At 41.9% G+C, this 17,587-nt stretch overlaps 1 protein-coding gene across 5 annotated transcripts; it reads right to left on the bottom strand.

Moving 5' to 3' along the window:
• Window positions 1–334: 334 nt before the first annotated feature.
• Window positions 335–17,330, bottom strand: LOC128262744 (rho guanine nucleotide exchange factor 7). 5 transcript variants are annotated; one of them, XM_052997219.1, is made up of 9 exons: window positions 16,915–17,323; window positions 11,478–11,862; window positions 11,214–11,414; window positions 10,066–10,486; window positions 9,735–9,974; window positions 5,911–6,340; window positions 4,908–5,144; window positions 2,857–3,708; window positions 335–1,382 (listed from the first exon to the last, which is right to left on the bottom strand). In XM_052997219.1, the coding sequence occupies exons 2-9, from the start codon at window positions 11,813–11,815 to the stop codon at window positions 1,189–1,191; spliced, it is 2,913 nt and encodes a 970-aa protein (XP_052853179.1). In that variant the 5' UTR covers window positions 11,816–11,862; window positions 16,915–17,323; the 3' UTR covers window positions 335–1,188. The 5 variants fall into 5 exon arrangements, with proteins under 5 accessions (XP_052853179.1, XP_052853181.1, XP_052853176.1 ...); XM_052997221.1 differs by lacking the exon at window positions 2,857–3,708; XM_052997216.1 differs by lacking the exons at window positions 335–1,382; window positions 2,857–3,708 and adding an exon at window positions 7,391–9,662 and having other exon boundaries at window positions 5,004–5,144; window positions 16,915–17,330.
• Window positions 17,331–17,587: the final 257 nt, after the last annotated feature.

Here is a 17,587-nt window from a genome sequence, read left to right as displayed (position 1 = left end):
GTTGCTCATTTGTCGTCATCTGCCGCTGCTGCTGCCTCCGCCTTTTTCCCGCTGACTGATTGCAATCTCATTACGTTCCCCTGCAGTCCGACATGGGTTTCCTCTTTCAAGTCGCACGAAGCAGAGCAGAAAAATCCCCAGGCATTCCGAATTATTCAGCAAAATTGTCAGACACAAGCGATAGCGGTTATACATTGTTTTAGACTCGTTAAATCGTTAGGCATTCTTAGGATCCAGAGTGGTTTCTGTTCTGTTCTGCTTATGTGGGTTCCGAATGCAATCGCCAGTTGCTACGCGAAAATGTTCTCGTAATAACTCAATGAAAACCTCTAAATCTTTTACATTTGTGTATATATTATCCAATAAATGTTCTAGACATAATACGTAAATACAACTTTTTTGAGCGATGTTTTTGTTTGTTGCAGCTTACTAAAGTATTGGCACATTTTTTCAGAATTTTGCATTATCCATTTTTAAATTATCATTCAAACATAGATCTAAACTGGGACTAACTGTTCTCATAACTTACACAAGCAGCTTTTAAGAATTGCATTAAAATAAGTTATAAACTAAAATACGTAAATCTATGCAAAGTGCAAGTTGTGCTAAAAGTTTACAATAGGGTCTAAATCTAACCGTTATAAAAAAATATAAATAAATCAAATGGGTTAATTACGGATGTCTTGCTCAAATCTTTACAAATTTAAAAACAATCTTTAAATTTTGTCAAGAAGTTTTGTTGTTAATACAGTTTAGCATTTTTCAACACAAACATTTTTATTTATAGTTAATCAGACAAAAATGTAAACTTATTTCTTTAATACTTTTTGACATTAGAATTGTTGTTTGTAAATTTCAAGATTTTCACAAACATCCTTAATGCATCGCACAGAAAAAAACGAAAACAAAATATTTAGAATCGACTGCTCATTAATTTAACACACAATTGGCATATTGTCCATTCACAAATATACATACACATATATAGTAATTCGGTAAATACAATCCATATACGATTCCATATCTAGATAATTTTTTGGTAATTGACCCACTGCCCCCCTTGGAGATGCAAAGTAAAGTATCTAAAAAAAGGTTTAAAGCTAAAAGCAGCGGCGGCGGGTAAAGTTTCGGTGTTTGGGTGATCGGATGATCGGGTAATCCCCTCCAGAACCCGGTTCACTTGCATAGTCAACATTTGGGCGTGTTGGCCCCGCTGCTCACGCTGCTCGTCTCCAAGTGCTGCATCAGCAGCTGCTGGAGATCGGCTCGCAGGGCGCGCTCCTCGTTGATCTGGAGCTTTATCTGGGACATATCCTGCTGCATCTGCCTGATGGCGGTCCACAGTTGGCGCAGGGTGGGGGTCATGTCCTCGTTTTCTAGGCCTGCTTGTCAATTTGTTTTGATGTTTTTCGGTGGATAAAAGAAAATCGAACAGAGAACAGAATATGTTAGTGTTGTGTGTGAGAGATCATGAGGGGGTCAGAGTGGATTAATGGCATATGTACAAAATGTGACTGTGGACGAGTATAGTAAAATGTTTAGGCGTAACTAATAAGTCGAAGCCATTGCTAAGAAAACATAAAAAGGGTCTATCTAAAACATTCTAGGGCTATTGAAATTTCTACGCTACCCTAAAGGTTTAAAAGTATATAATTTTCACTTATTATTATATTATTTAACAACAAAACACAACCACACAGACAAACAAAGGGAGATTCATCTTGTAAAGGATTTTATTCATGGTTCGTTTCAATTCGTTGAGTTATCTCTCTCTTTTTTCTCTTTCGTCGACAAAAATCAACTCAATTACAGTACAAACGTATAAACTGGTTAATAGTAGAGTATATAGTATTTCATTTGGTTAGACAACGTTTTTCACAAAACACTTACAAAATAAGTTTGTTTATTCTTGGGTCAATAATGCACAACAGTAGGTTACTTTGATTTAGTTGCTGAATCTAGCTATTTGACTAACATTTATAGCGCACTCTTTGATTACACATTGCACACTCTTTGATTTAATTGCTTGATAGTTGGCAGGTAACGCACATTTAAATACAAAACTCGCTAGGTCGATGTCCTCCGAAAACACAGATGCAATAAAAAGTACGGGTATATTCTAGTAAACAGTTTAGACTGTGTATTCTATGGCAAAATTGTGTTCCACATTCGTATGGGCAAGTAAAAACATATAATTTTAAAGCCGTGGACGGAAATTTAAAGCCCTTCTGTTTCGGCTGCCTTCTGTAAGCTGAATTAAAGTCTATAAAATTCCGAATTGCGAAATTCCACTTCTGTGGTAAGCATCTTATTATCAAATTATCGAGTAGCATCTAAGTCTTTTCACAAATTACATATTAATAAGTAAAGCTAAGTTAGAGGTAAAACAATATAAGCTAAGCACAAATTCTAGACGCAAGGTAATTCGCTCAGCTGCCTAAAAAGTCTTAAATATAGTTTCTGACATCTGAGCGAATTTCAATGCAGACACATCAAGGCGCAGCTTAAGGCTAAGACAATCAAAACAAATACATGTTATTTGTCATTCGCTTACAACATTATTTATAGTATAGATCGCTGGTCTAGAATCTAAGGCTCGTGGGCATTCAAAAGCTTTGCGCAGCCAGAAAATCAACTAAAAATCAATAAAGACTTGCACTCAGAGCGCATTCAAAGCAAAGCATCTATATCTGTATCAGTATTTGGAGCTGGAGCTGTAGCTGGAGCAGCAGGATGCGGATGCGATATGCGGATGCGATGCGATGCGGATGACTGATGAAGGCAGCATTATGAGATGCCCCAAAACCCCGACTCAAAGATGGTTGATCTTGCGCCACTGTTTCATCACAAAATTACCGCAACACCAGCTGCCCGACTGCCGCTTGCTGCCATCGGCATTGAGTTCTAAACTTGCTGAGGTTGCAGCTCCATTGCTCCTCAGCAATTCCCGTTCCACGTCGCTGTCGTCCGAACGCTCCCCGCCAGCCAGTTGAGGAGTGCTCCTCTGTAGCGTGCTGGTCCGCAGGGCTCCGCCACAGTTCATCAAGTAACCAGCTCCGTAGCCTGCATAGCGATGCGAAGTGGAGGTTTCAAAGGAGCGGTTCAACCGCCGATCGTAGAGTCCCGGATGTCCTGCCGGATTTGGCTTCACTATGGTGGTGGTCGGGGATCGCTGGTACGACTGCTGGGCCACCAACTTCGGAGCAGGCTTGTTCTTCCTGGGCAGCAGGGGTGAGGTGCACACGTTATCGTAGCCAGAACCAAAACCACTCTTCAAGCGGTTAAGGGACTTCCTGGTGGCCCTCTCTTCGGACAGCGCCCTCTGATAGTCCTTGATCGAGGGTGATCCTCCTGTCCCTGCTCCTGCTCCAGTTAAGGAGTATCTTTGCGCAGGCGTGGCATTCAGCGAAGAAGACACCGAGCTGGAGTACAGGTTAAAGTTGTTGGGACTGGCCTCGCGCCAAATAAACGAGGAGTTCAAACTGCCGGCGGAGTGCTGACGACCAGTTTGCTGCTGCGTGTGCTGTTGCTGCTGCTGCAGGTGTTGCTGCTGCAGATGTTGCTGCTGCTGCTGCTGCTGATGATTGAGGTAGGGTGAGATGCCGATATTGGCTATGAAAGGCAGCTGTGGATTGGAGGTCGAGAAGGTTTTGCTCGTTTTCAGCTTGCCGCCGCGGATGGGCAGACACGGAGTCCAGGGTTGTAAGGCTATATAGATCGATTTGGATCAGGTCGGATTGGAATAAAGAGAGAGAGAAAAATGAAGAGTTTTGAAGAAACGGAAAAACGAAATACCGACAACACGACAACAGGAGGGACGAATGAAGAACCAAAACCACAGAACCAAATGAAAATAAGGGTTATAAGCGAAAAGATCACAACGCCAACAAGGAGACAATCACAACAATCATATGAAAAGAGGGTGAATAAAGAAAGAATTCAGAATAAATGAATTGTATTGCCTACAAGGATGAGGACGACACTGAGTTGGGAAAGCGGCCAGAGGATTACAACAAAAGACACCAGTACCATTACCAGTAGTAAGTGTATGGACTATTTTTAAACCAATTAATACCATTAGGTGTGAGTAGAATCAGGACTGTGGAATGAGTGTGCAGGAATGGTTAACAAAAAACCTTCAACCATAAATCCAACATATGTACAGGATGTGCAAGCTTAATGCTAATGAAAATAAATCAGCCAAATGAACATGTTTTTGGTCCGAGGAATGGGAATGCGGGTTGGAACGAACGGCGGTAAGAATAAATTAAACTAAAGTTTACATGGGTAATGGGGTAACAAAAACAGTATTTATTTTAAGTAAAACACAAAATAGTTCAAATTCATTTTGGTCAATACAAATAATTATAGTACAAAATAATTGACATTATGTAAAGCAAAAAACTTTGGTTTTCCTTTGCGCGCTGCTTTAGCACCAATTGCAGAGTTGAGTTTGTGGATCTTAAAACGAAATCAATTGCCAATTTATACAACTAAAAATCAATAGTTTCTCTTAAAAATAATTTGGTAATCGGTTACATTGTAAGCTTAAAGTTAATGGTTTAACTAGCCTAATACAATATTTTCAGTTAAATTTGGAAAATTTATCTTGGTTTAGTGCAACTTCAGAGCCTTGTTATGAATGAATAAAAATCATGAAATTATAGTGAAGCAACCAACCAATAAAATGATAAATGGTTTGTTCTTAGCGCCTGGATTCTTAAGTGAGTCTGTGTTTGTGTGAGGATTGTACAGCTGTGTGTTTGTGAGTGTGTGGTAAATAAGCAGATTAGCTAACAATTTTTAGCTTTTGTTCTTCAGCAAATGAAAATCAAACTTGGTTCGGGGAGCACATGGAAATCCTTACAGCTAGATGAAGCACATCTGGGATGGCCGGCGCCACTTACCCGAGTGGATGGTGTTCCTGGCGTTGTTCTGGTAGGCGGCACAGTAGGCCTCGAACACCCGGAGCACCAGGGCGTCCTCCTCGTAGGTGGGCTGGTTCTTCCTCCCGCTACAGTAGCTGGCCAGGGCGTTGCTGGAGCTGCTGCCGCCACCGCTGCCGTTCCCCGATCCACTGGTGGCATTCAACAAACTTGGCCGCAAAGGCGGGGTGGGACGCAGGCAGCTGATGGTCCAGTTAGCTGGAGATAAAAGTCATGCGTTAGAGGTGGAACAAATATGAATGAAAAAAATGGAAACCGACTAAAAATATTTTTAATCGGGTTATGGGTACGCTTTAAAACTAATTTTCAAAAAAAAAACTTAAGTAACAAAATTTACGAAAATGGACTATAAATAAAAACAAAACACAGAAAATACATTTTACAAAATTTTTACACCTGTTTCTTCCTTGAGAAATATGTAAGTATAAGAAAGAAGCGTTTTTCAACATTTAAATATATATCTACATATATATATATTATTTTGTACTTTTAAATAATATAACTTATATGCATTAATCATTGATACCTTTCTTAAAACTAAACAAGCTACAGATTAGTAATTAAGCATACTGATTCCAGTTATGCCCATTCATCGCAAATGTATTTCAAAATCCACGTCTACTCAAACGACTACAAATCGCGAAACTCTATTGGGCGGTATATGTTGGCGCGGTCGATATTTATCGACACAACAAAAATCTTCAAAATCGAACAATTATTTCAGACAACATTTAGGAATTAAAGTCAAACAGAATCAGTCGTGTTTTTGTATGTTTTTCTCATCAGATGGCGATTTAGAGTTTATAGTTTGCAGCGAGCGAACAAGAATATCAAATTTGTTTAAAGAGTAACTGGATTGCTACAGCCGGGGTGCTGACTTTAGGGATTTATCTGATTTTTTGTTTCCGATTTTCTTGATTTAAAGACACGGGTTCTGTAAGGCTTAAAGAGGTCGATGTCTCACCCTTTGTGCTTCCTTTCCTTGCGCTTGGCACCCCCATTCCCGCCGCTGCCGCCGCTGCTGCTGCCGCTGCCTGAATTGCTGGACTGGCGTCCATGGATGAGGCCGGGACTGGAGCTGCTGTCTTGCTGCTTGGTGTCTGGACTGAACTTGATCTGGGGCCGGCTGCCCCCAGATGACTTGGCAGACTTGGTGGTTGTTGTGGATGCAGATGATGTGGTGGAGGCTGAGTGGGCGTGTACTGATTGTAGCTGAGATGGTGATTGAACGATTGGCTCCGTTTGTGATGCGACATCGAGTTGGTTGCCGGGGATCCCTGGTGGCTGTTGCTCCCGCCGCCGCTGTTGTTGCCGCTGGGCGGGATGCTGCTGGGCGTGGCCGGTGGACGGCCGCCGGTTGGCAGGAGCAGGCTGTGGCTCGATGGCGGAGACATCTGCAATTTCAGACATAAAGAGCTTTTTTAATATGGATTCTTACTGCACATAAGCATTATTAAGTAACTTAAAAGATAGTTAAGTGATCAGAAAATCTCTGGGTGGTCCGCCGTCAACAGGCTCAGCGGATCAGTAACAGCAAGGACAACGTACAACGGCAGGCGGAGGCAGGTTGTCCTTCAGGCAATTCCTGCAGCGAGCAAAGCGCAGCAAGCAAATCGAATTGAATGCGTTTGTTTGGTTTTTGATTTCGAATTTACATTCTCATTTCGAATTTGTGTGTTGCTGAGCGTTAGATAAATGTTTTGTAATTCGTTTAGCTTTTAGACAGATGAAATTTCAGCTCAAACATAGAAACAAAGGATGGTAGCTACATTTCTGAAGTTCAGGGAACATCTATCTTGCTTTATTAGAAAACGAGATAGTTTAAATTTCAGTTATTTTGTAAGTGTATGTATAGTTGGCAACTTCACAATACATTTTAAGTTAGCTCATCGTTCAATCTACTACACATATTAATTTGACCAAATTTTTTTAAGCTAAATTTATTGCAAATTATATCTTCTTCCTATTTAAGGCCTAATTTTCAAGGTATCAAGATGGCTTTCAAAACCAAGACTTTATACAAAATTTTAAAACAATAACTTTTTATATAGAACACTTTTGTTTTGAGAGAAATTATGTTACCCTGAATACTAGTTCTAAAACCTTATCTTGTTGGCAGAAATTTCTATTTGATATTAAGAGATCCCAATAATCGGTCACTGGGTTAGTCAAACAATGTGCTGATGAGGAAGCATTGTGTGGTTGCGAATGGAGACTTTTTTGGACGTGCTGCATTTGGCCAAATGGTTGCTGGTTGGTCTGAGCATTAGGGTTTTTTTGTTGAGACATGAGTGAGAAACATGAGAGAGCAAAACGAATTTACAAAACAATCAAACGGAACACGTGCACGGAACAAACGCCGCCGGACAGGAGAACCGGGGAAGCCATTTGAGTGAATTCCCCTGGGTCACCTAGCCGGCGACCCAACTCTTCGGTTTGCTTGCCTTCTTCGGCGCCGGAAGCAACGCGGCCCGTGCAAATGGGACAGTCGAGTGAGGAGGAGTCGTGGATGGAGGCGATCATCCCCTCGTCCTCGCTGCACAATGGACAGCTGGAGGATGATGTTGTGGTCGTCGTATTGGTGGTGCTAGTGGTGCTGCCATTGTAGTAATCCGCGCAGTTCTGGCACACCGAGCAGTACAGGGCACCCTCGCTGTAACCGCTGGCCCCCAGCGAACAGAAGCAGCTAGAGCACACCGATCCCGAGTCCTTGGAGTCCTTGGAGGGCAGGCTCTTGTTGTAGGCGTGTGCAATGCCGCGCACCACCTCCGGCGGCAGGCGCTCCTTCTTCCACCAGTGCGCATACATTCCCGATCGGAAGGTGGCCTGGGGTCCCAGTCGATCAGTGGAACTCGAGCTAAACAGGAGATCGTTGGACGGGACACTCCTGTTAGTCTCATCCATGCTCGAGCTGGAGGGCAGGAATATACTCCTCGTGTTCACTTGCACTTGGGCAGAGCTTATGCAGTGGAAGTCCTCCTTGCGGTTGGTGGGTGTTATGGGTTCGTCAGGCAGCTGAGGCTGCTCATCCTCCAGTGGTTCCACAACATCCTGTGTGGCCTCTGGGGTAAGGAACTTTTCCCTGAACATTCCGCACACATCAAATCGCTCCGGCTCCACGTTATCCAGCATATCCTGGCCTACAGCTTCCATGGGAAAGTAAGACTCCGGGTTGGGAGGATCGGGTGAGGTTATAGTGCAGCTGCCAGCCATTCCGCTGTCACTGGATCGCGGACTGGGACACTGGGAGCTCTCGCAGCAGCGGCACTTGGTGTCCAAGTGGAGATCCGGATCCCTGCGCGGCGGCGGTGGTGGAGGATCCGGACGATTGGACATTTGTAGGAACTGATAGCTGATGCACCGCCTAATGGAGTCCCTACTCCTCTCCGGCGGTGGATTACGCTTTTTAGAAGCAGTATCGATGCAGAGTTCTGTGGTGGAACTGCTTCTTGCAGCGGGATTTGAATCCGCCTTGACATTTCCCGTCGACGGACTGTCGCTTTTGTGGGAAACCCTTTTGTCCGAGTTGAGGTTGTGCCCCGGAAAGGGAGTCAGCTCCCGCTGCAGCGCTGGAGGATTCGCCAAGACCTCGTCGTAGTTGTAGAGTAGCTCTGCCTGCAGTTTATCCGGAGCAATGCGACAGGCCGCCGGCAGATCCATGGAACTGGAGTGCAACTCATCCTCCTGCTCTGCATCCACGCTCTGCATCTGCATTTCTTGGCGATCGCGCCACGTAGGCACATATACCTCCGTGTTTTTGCTCTGATTAAAGCGATTGCCCACGAATATGGTGGGCATGCTGTGCCGTTCTGTCGGCGAAGCTGGCAGTGGAGTGGGTGGCTCTTGGACACTGGACTCCCGGCTGAAATCATCGGGCATGCTGGCCAGGTTCTCACAGGCGGTGAAGGCTCCGCCCAACCTGGGCACGTACATGGAACTGGCATCGGAACTCTGTTGCTTCAGAACATGCTTCAGTGGCGGTTCCTCCTCCACACAGTTGGTGATGCTGCCACCCAGCCCCAACTCCAGAGTTGCCGTAGAGGTGTGCACGCTGGAATTCCTAGTGGTAGACTTTCGAGCCAAGGCTCTCAGAGCCCTGGATCCTATAATTAGCGACTCTTTTTTGAGTTCGTTGTGTGCCAATACCTCGTCCGTGTCCACAGAATCCAGCTTGATGAGATTAATGGAGGAACAGTGCCTTCTGGCTGCCGTGCCATGGTCCACAAAAGTGCCCGTGGAGTTGCACATGGAATCGTTGCGCTGGTTCTGGTAAAACTGCACATATTCAAACGGATCTGAGTCGCAGGAATGCAAAAAATCATCCTCAAAGTCATCATCGTAGCTCTCCGAGTCCGTAGGCAACTCGATGGCATCCTGCCGCTCTAGTTCCGACTGCCCCGAATCCTGGTTGGCATTGAGATCCTTCAACTTGGCGGACGCCTTGTGGCAGCGCTTCTTGCGCAGCGCAATCCGCTTGAGATCTATGCTCTGACGAGCCTGCGGATAGAGCAGCATCTTCACAATGGCACTCCTCAATCCGCCCGCCTTCACGAGCCTCGAAAAGTGGGCACTCAGATTGGCGTACGGAGCTGTGGGCGGGTAATTGCTGGGTGGAAGAGTCAGACGGAGTGGACGCACCTGACCAGGAGGACTCGTGTAGTAGGCACAGAGCGAGAACCGTGTGCAGTATCCCCGTGAATCCAAATGTTGACTAAGCTGCTCACGATTTAAAGTGTCGCCAAAACGAAATGATAATAGGGGTAACTCAAATAAAAGTACACTACTTACATGAGCGGCGTTTAGGTGACCAAGTGAGGAGTTGCTCAGATTGCTCAGTTGCCGTTTGATGCCCATCGGCAGGCTGGGATTGTTTGCGTTGAGCAGCTCCACCCATTTGTTGGCCTCATTCGGACCCTGGCAGACAGCCACAATGCGATCGATCAGAGGACTGCTAATCTCGAATGCGTTCTTAATGGCATCCGTGTCCTCCAGGCGATTCACAATGATCCCGGTCAAGGGAAGTTTGCCCTGCATTTAAAGAGATAATAACTAAGTTCACTGTGGTTTAAAGTAAATATAATTTATATTGATTTTTCCTCATTATGCTTGTGTTTCATACCTCGTAGATAAATGCACTCATCCGCTGACTAACGCTGAGGAAGAGCAGCGTTTGTGGGAAGAGCACAAAGTATCGATCGCGATGGTCCGCTCCAACTGCCACGCTGCCCATATGGATGATGTCGCCAAGGGTGCTCAACTCCTGGCCCTGCCATCCACGCACTGGCCCCGTGAGCACCTGCAGCTCCAGCTCCTTTTGGCGCCGTGTGGCCGAACAGGTGGCAGCTATGTCCTTGTATACGGCCACACTCCGCTGTGTGTCGCCGCGATCCGGATGACTGCTCTCCATATGCCGCTCCAGTTCCTGCAGCATAGCCGAGTATTTGTCCAGCCGGCGAAAGGGCTTCGATAGACCCGTAGTGAGCACAAGCAAGCCTGGAGTAGCTGCTCCCTGTCGTTCCATGTACTTTTCCAAGTCATCTCTTGGGGGTAAAAATAAATAAGTTTAAAAATAGTTTAATGATAGGTGCTCTTAAGTCAAATTTGATTTGCCTAAGCGATTATATCGTCAATAAAAATAATTTTAAAGAAGCCAAAGTATTAAGTTACTTTTTAAAACAAATAACGTTCTTTGTTTATTATTATTAACAAAATAAACTGTTTTTGCAATTCCGAAAATCATAATTAATAGACATTTTTCCTTAGAAATCGATAAATGCAAGCAAACAAAACAAAAACAAGCAATCTATCAAATTAGGTTGTGCTAGGTTTAACAAAAAATTAAACATAAAACGGATGTATAAATAGGATATGGAATAGTTAAGAAATAAAATATGACACAAAACGGAACTCTTTTATAGAATTCAAATTTTAAATCGAAATATAAAAACCAATTCCTTAACTTTCAATGAAAATGAACTATGTTTTGCAATATTAAGAATAAATAACTTATTGAATCCAAAGTGTAATATCGGATATTTAAATTACATATAAAAATTATATTTTTTTACTAATGTGGAAAATATTGGGTAAAAATAGCAATTATACTATTTTACTGAGAAATAATTTAATATTTTCATATTTAAAGCAACTAAAAACGCCAATAAATGAAAAACAAAGCGAAAAAAATTAAATTGAGTATGAAATATGTACTTGGATATACTACTACTACTACTTTTATCAGTGCAAAAATCATAAGATAAGACTCACTTGTACTTGTCCAATATGACAATGGCCTTGGGATGTGCAGCACAGTAGGCCTGGTGGACCTTTTTCATCAAGGGAGCGCTGGTAAGGAATAGCTTGCCGACTCGATCGTTGCACTCCTCGATCTGTATGAGCAGATCCTCGTGCGTTCGCACGATCTCCACAAAGTTGCACATCAGCTGGGCGTACTCATCCTGGCTAAGACTGCATGGGGAGAAATTCAGTAAGGAACTCAAATTACAGAACAGCTAATACACTAATGCCTACATCTGAGTCTGTTGCATGGGCTCCAGGAAATTCTCGAGCAGTCCCTGCAGCTCGGCCACATGGGCTCGCTCCGAATCGAGCAGATCCTTGAGCACCACCGATCGGTACTCCTGGATCTCCTCCGGCGGCCGAATGGTCTCCGCCAGAGGTAGCTGCACCTTGCACTCGTTGACATAGTTGCTGGGGAACCAGCCAGTCTTGTCGTTCAGCGTTCCCTCCCACCAGCCGCCATCCTCCCGCTGGGTGACGGTGATGAGATCGCCCTTCTGGAAGCACAACTCGTCGTTGTTGCTGCCCATGAAGGAGTACTCCGCCTGCACCACCAGTGGCTGGTCCATGGTCGGGCTGTTCAAGGCTGCTCCGGATCCGCACTAGGTTGCTTTAACTGAAACGAGGCAATAGGTATTGAACTTGAAATATCAGCCAGGCAATTTGCTCAATGGAACGCATAGCATATGTGAGCAACATATCTATCTATCTATCTCTCTAAATACAGCACCTACGCATTATTGCAGCGATGACTGCTTGAAATTCCTCTAGCTTTTTTTTGGCAATTGCCAGGCAAGCAATAAATATGGCCCCCAGGAAAAGAAATTATTTTCAAAACATCTGTCGAGAAAGGCGTGCGCAAGTTTCTTGACACTTTAGACCGGAGACTCCCCTTTGGACCTTCTTTTCTAGCCCACTGGAAAACTCGTGCGATGGCCAAGGTCACACAAGCAGGGAAAAGCCATTACGAAAATTGGGTAAAAATCACTCAGTTATTGCGAAAGAAAAAACATTTCGCTTAGGGCCATAAAAACATTTTGAAAAACCGGACAGGCCAACATATAAATCATAAACAACGACCATGTCATGTTTGAATATATTCACGAGCCAGTTTTTATGGGTTGTTCGAACAATTCTTTAAGAGATCAACACATTGCAAATCGTTGAATGTTTATGGTAATCGTTAAACACTTTCGTTGGCGGAAATGGGTTGGGCTTTTCTAAATTCTGAAGGCAAGTGCATTTGATTCATGAAATCAGTCATTTAAAAAAGAAGCAGTTATGAAAAAATATTTTCGGAAATCTCATGAACTGTACAGCGACATTGGAAAATGTTAATGCCACTTACAATAAATTCTCAATGTACCAAAGCACCCTGAAAACTATCGTTTGTGTATGTGCGACAACAGCGTGAAAATAGACGAATAATAAAAACGGGGAAAAGGTACATGGACTTCATCAATAGTAATGAGTCATTAATAAAAGTCATTTAATTTTTGGAATTGGGATAAAAACCGGTATCATAGTAATAAATTGTTTATTAATTTTATTAAAAATTATACCAGTAGCACATGTGAAAAAACTTTATCTCAAAGGGTAAAAACACTACACTAAACAAGACAAAAAAATAAATATACTTTCTGTATTCTTTGTAGAACCCATATACCTATATATAAATAGATTAATCACATTTTTGCGCTATTACCGCAATGAGTGACAGCAAAAATATGAATAACATGTTTGTTATTTTGGCCAAAAACACTTTTTTTTTTGTGCTGGGTTACTAAAAATAAAAAACCGCCGAAAATATACATCTAGGCGACTCGCAAAGTCCCATATGGCAGACGGAAATTTGTCTATTCGATAGTGGCCCTTCCGAATAATTATATTACAGCTCCATAGATAGGGAGAGAAAACACCGCCAAAATTGTTGAGATTAATCAGACGATTTTCATAGGAATTTAGACCAAAATAATTTCCCTGAGGCAAGGTCACGTTTTGATTGCACACACGAAAGAAAATGCCTTTAAATTGTCGCCTACTCGCCACTCAGACACTGAAGTACATATATTTACCCGCTAAACAGTCTGTTATATAGAATGATATATACTTTTTCAACAATAAATTGTTGATCGAAAATTTGCCGTTTTCCGCCGTTTCTGCTTTCAGACGTTGCACCGCACGCGTTCATTGCTTCAGCGAAACTGTCGACCAGACGACAGAACACAAAATACAGAAAAGCGGAAAATACAGAAAGACTGGCGACAAATGGCAGCCGAATTTTCCACAGCAACCGAAAGTGCCACTCTCCTCGGGATCGTGAGAGAATGGAATTTATTTTCACATAGTATATCTGAACGTTTTCGAGCGGATACATTGCATATTTTCACCGAAAATCAACAGAGATGTGACAAAAAAAATGGATCCGGGGACAACCTTTTCATCATCGTTTCCAAAATGGGGACTTCAGGGGACCGTGTTGTATCTTAATTTTATTTCATTGAGAAATAAGCGACAGCAGCAGCAGAAAAGTTCCTCTATATGCTTTTTGCTTTGTGTTTTGAAAAAACCCATAAAAATATTTGTGCCAAAATATATGCGGAATACTTATTGGATGCGAAGTCTTCCATGTTTGCGGGTTCGGTCATCAATTGGGAACTTCTGCATATTAGTAGGTCTTGGTCAGACCACTTTCTGAATTATTTTTGAAAATTTCACCTGTTCCGTTCAGTTTCCTGTTGGTTTATATACCATACGCCTGTGATTCATAAGACATGTCCATAGAATGTGGCTTCTGTCACAGATTACGAGAATAAATAATACACATGTTGTCATCTAAGTAATAATTTGGAATTTTGGTTTTAATAGGATTATGACTTTGGCAACGTTGCTTAGATTTTATATCTTTTCAGATCTTATGCAAAGATTTATTTTTATTTTAATTTATAGACCTTTTCATGTAGATATGATTTATTTTTTGGTTTAAAATTATATCCATTTTGGTAAAGAAACCAATCTATATCATTTTCAGATAATAGGATTCTTCAACTTACAAAATGGAATAATCTAGTACAACAGTTTTAATCGAATTACATATCTGCTTAAATACGTTTTGCAATCACAATGCAAAAGCCAAGCCAAATCTATGCCATTTCCTCACCGCTTCGCCTGACCCTGAAATCATAAAAGTCCATGGCCGGCAGCAATCAAATTTCCGTAGGTGGTGATGCCACTGCTGTGATTGCAGTGTTCCAAATAATGCAAGTGGAGGTCAGATTTGCAGATGCAGATACAGAGATGCACACATGCATATACCTATGTACATACCCCATTGAATCAAAAGCCACGACCGCAAGAAATTTTAATTAATTCATTAAACTTGCACATGGCGTCGCGCACAGCAGTATAGTGCAACCCCAGATACAGACACAGCTACAGATTCAGATTCAGATACACTGGGCCCACGCTCGCTAAATTTACGCGATCTCTTGGTTATAAGAGATCTTTCGCTGAAGGCAGAAATCATATGAATGTCCTACGGCTTCCGGAAATGCGCAATTTGACGAAGAAAACGTCGCATCGGACGGGAAAACCTTAAATTGCCGACTGTTTATTTTCGTGGGGCAACTGAAAACGTAAACAACGCCGAGAGATGTGAGAAAATCGAGTGGCTGTGCTTTTGTTTTGCTTGGCGCAAAGTCAGGGAAAAGACAAACAAAGGCAGAGCCAAAGACAAACCAAATTTATGCAGTTCTATCTTGTCACGGCCGGATCCGGATCGCTTTTAGGGACTACTACCTCGGCCGATGCCCCTTCAATGTGTCAATACCGAGATTTACAGGCTACTGCCACCACTTGAGATGCGTTTCCTCAGATATATAGACATAATATAATTTGATTGCTTCGCCAGTATTTATAGATACTTCTTGGTGGAGGAGGAAGTCTTCGGTGGATCGGTGGATGTGGGCGCACAAAAGAGGTGAGCGAGTGGGAGTTCATAGCTGGAGGAGATCTGAAGTTCTCATAACGCACACACCGAAAAACGAGGTCAACAGCGGAAATATGAACAAATGATGTTCCTTAGCATCCACGAATGAAAGTCCGGCGCATGAATTGACGGCCAGCGGTTTGTTTTGGGAAAATAGCCATACAGATATTCCTGAAACGCTTTCATTAAAGCGCAACAATAACAATAATAATGCAGAACGAGGCAACCGAAATGAAGCGAGTGCAGGAGAATACGATTTAATTGTACACATAAAATTTAGGTACACAGTTTCGAATTATTTGAAAATATTTTTGAATTAAATTTAATCAAATAAGTTTAATATTTTAATTTAAAAGTTTTGAAATGTAACAAAATATATTTAAAAAAAAAAACAAAGTAGAATAGCTTTATGAAGATATAAAAACAATCTATCTGTCCCAGTAGTTTTTGGAGTAACAAATTATATTATATAAACTTAGTGTTTGCCTTAAGCTAAAACTAAGACCTCATTTGTGAATAAAGTAAAGAAAGCATCTGCATTCCACCTTTCATAAAAAATTCTCTTGGCAGCGGTTCAAAATTGTTTGGGTAAAGATGCTTGTTGGTTTTGTGGATCCAATGGGGGGTTTTGGGGTTTGAAGGCAGGTGGCAGGTCCCGAAACCGGCAGTGCAGTTTGTTTTCACAAAGAATGGCACTGGACGAAAAGAAGGCAACAAACAAACACTTGCCACAGGAAAGGAAATGGATGCCATGTAGGAGCCTTTGATATTGACCCAATGGATTATGCAGGCGGGCTCATGAACCTTGTCGACCTCTTGGAGACGGCGCATAGGAGACTTCCCCAAAAACCGGCAACAAATTTCCAAATGCACGGAGGAAAAGGAAGATGAACAAGAAATGTGTTGAGATACAGAAGAACTTCCTACTTAACGTACAAGAACAATTCTGGAGTCGTTCGTTAATCATGTTTTTTGGGATCAACATTGGAGATGAACGAAATTTAAATTCGAATAAAACATAAAATCAAGATTAAGCAACTTGAACCACTATCTACCACAATAAAATAAAAACCTTAGCTTGTTATTGCCTTATTTTAAAATAAATATTTTAAACTAGAATTGAATTTATAAAACTAATTGGAACAAAAATAGAATTACGTGGTAAAATTTACAAACTTAAAGACAACCAATTTGTCTGGTCAAAGTTGTTAAGTTAACCGATTAATAAACCAACTTAAGGATAGGTGACTAAAGTTCGTGTAGTCAAAGGTTTTATTTACGAAGCAATCAATTTTTTGGCAAAGGTTGAAACATTTTAATATAACTTAACATTTAGGAACCAGCTAACTATTTAAGGGAAATTCATTTAATAAATAAGAATTTTAGTAAATAAAACAACTTAGAATAATTGCTTGGGCATCAGCAGGGTTTAAATTTTTATTCTAGGAATGAAAAGCTTTCCTAAGAGTTTGACTTAAAGAGGTCGCACTGTTAAGTGATGTAGTGGGAATGTCTATAGATGCCTCTATTTGGATGACGCATCGCAGTGCGGTGGGGGTTAATTTTCTGATGCCACTGAACCTTTGGCCAGACCAATAGTTATGCAAAAACCTGAGTCATTTTCCCATTTCCTAGCCAAGCTGTCTATTGGATTTTAACGCCTTTTCCTGGTTAACTCACCTTCAGCTGCGCTTCGTTTTAACAAACATTTGTTGCTCCGTTTGTTGTTGTTCGTTGTCGTTCGTTGTGCAAAAATAGATATGTGAGTAATTTTTCTTCACAATCGTTGCTTATGTGGCTATTTCACTCTTATTATTATGTACACAATTAGTAATATACCAAAAAGAGCTCACTTTTCACTATTTATTGCCCGATTTTCTGTTTTCTAGCCGATGCGAAATGCACGCACAAGTACTCCGAAAAACTTGTTTACTTTGGTGCCGATTGTTTGTTGTATAGGTCAATCGACAAAAGCACTTTTTAGGTTTACCAGGTGTACCTTTTTCAGCACAATTAACAACAGTATTTACCCATGGCAAACATAAATAAAACACAGCGCACGACCAAAATAGAAATAGAAATAGAGATGGGAGGAACATCGATGCCAGCATCGACGGTTTCGATGTTTTCATAGTATAGGTCGTATCGATGTTCGGCAGGGATCTTCGATGTCTTACCATCTCTAACGATCTCGAACTGTTAGCTTTTTAATCTAGTTTATGCACACTGTCAACTTTTCACTCCAGTTCTTGCACACTGTGGACGATTTAACTAGGGTTTTTGCACATTTATGTTAATTTCCACTCTATTTTTTGTACAATTTCTGTGAAAATTCTTAACTTCTTCTAAAACT

This window comes from Drosophila gunungcola, unplaced genomic scaffold, assembly GCF_025200985.1.
Source record: "Drosophila gunungcola strain Sukarami unplaced genomic scaffold, Dgunungcola_SK_2 000001F, whole genome shotgun sequence".
In the NCBI taxonomy this organism is placed as follows: Eukaryota; Metazoa; Arthropoda; class Insecta; order Diptera; family Drosophilidae; genus Drosophila; species Drosophila gunungcola.
The sequence above is the reverse complement of the archived record's forward strand: the minus strand, read 5'-3'. Positions and strand labels throughout refer to the sequence as shown.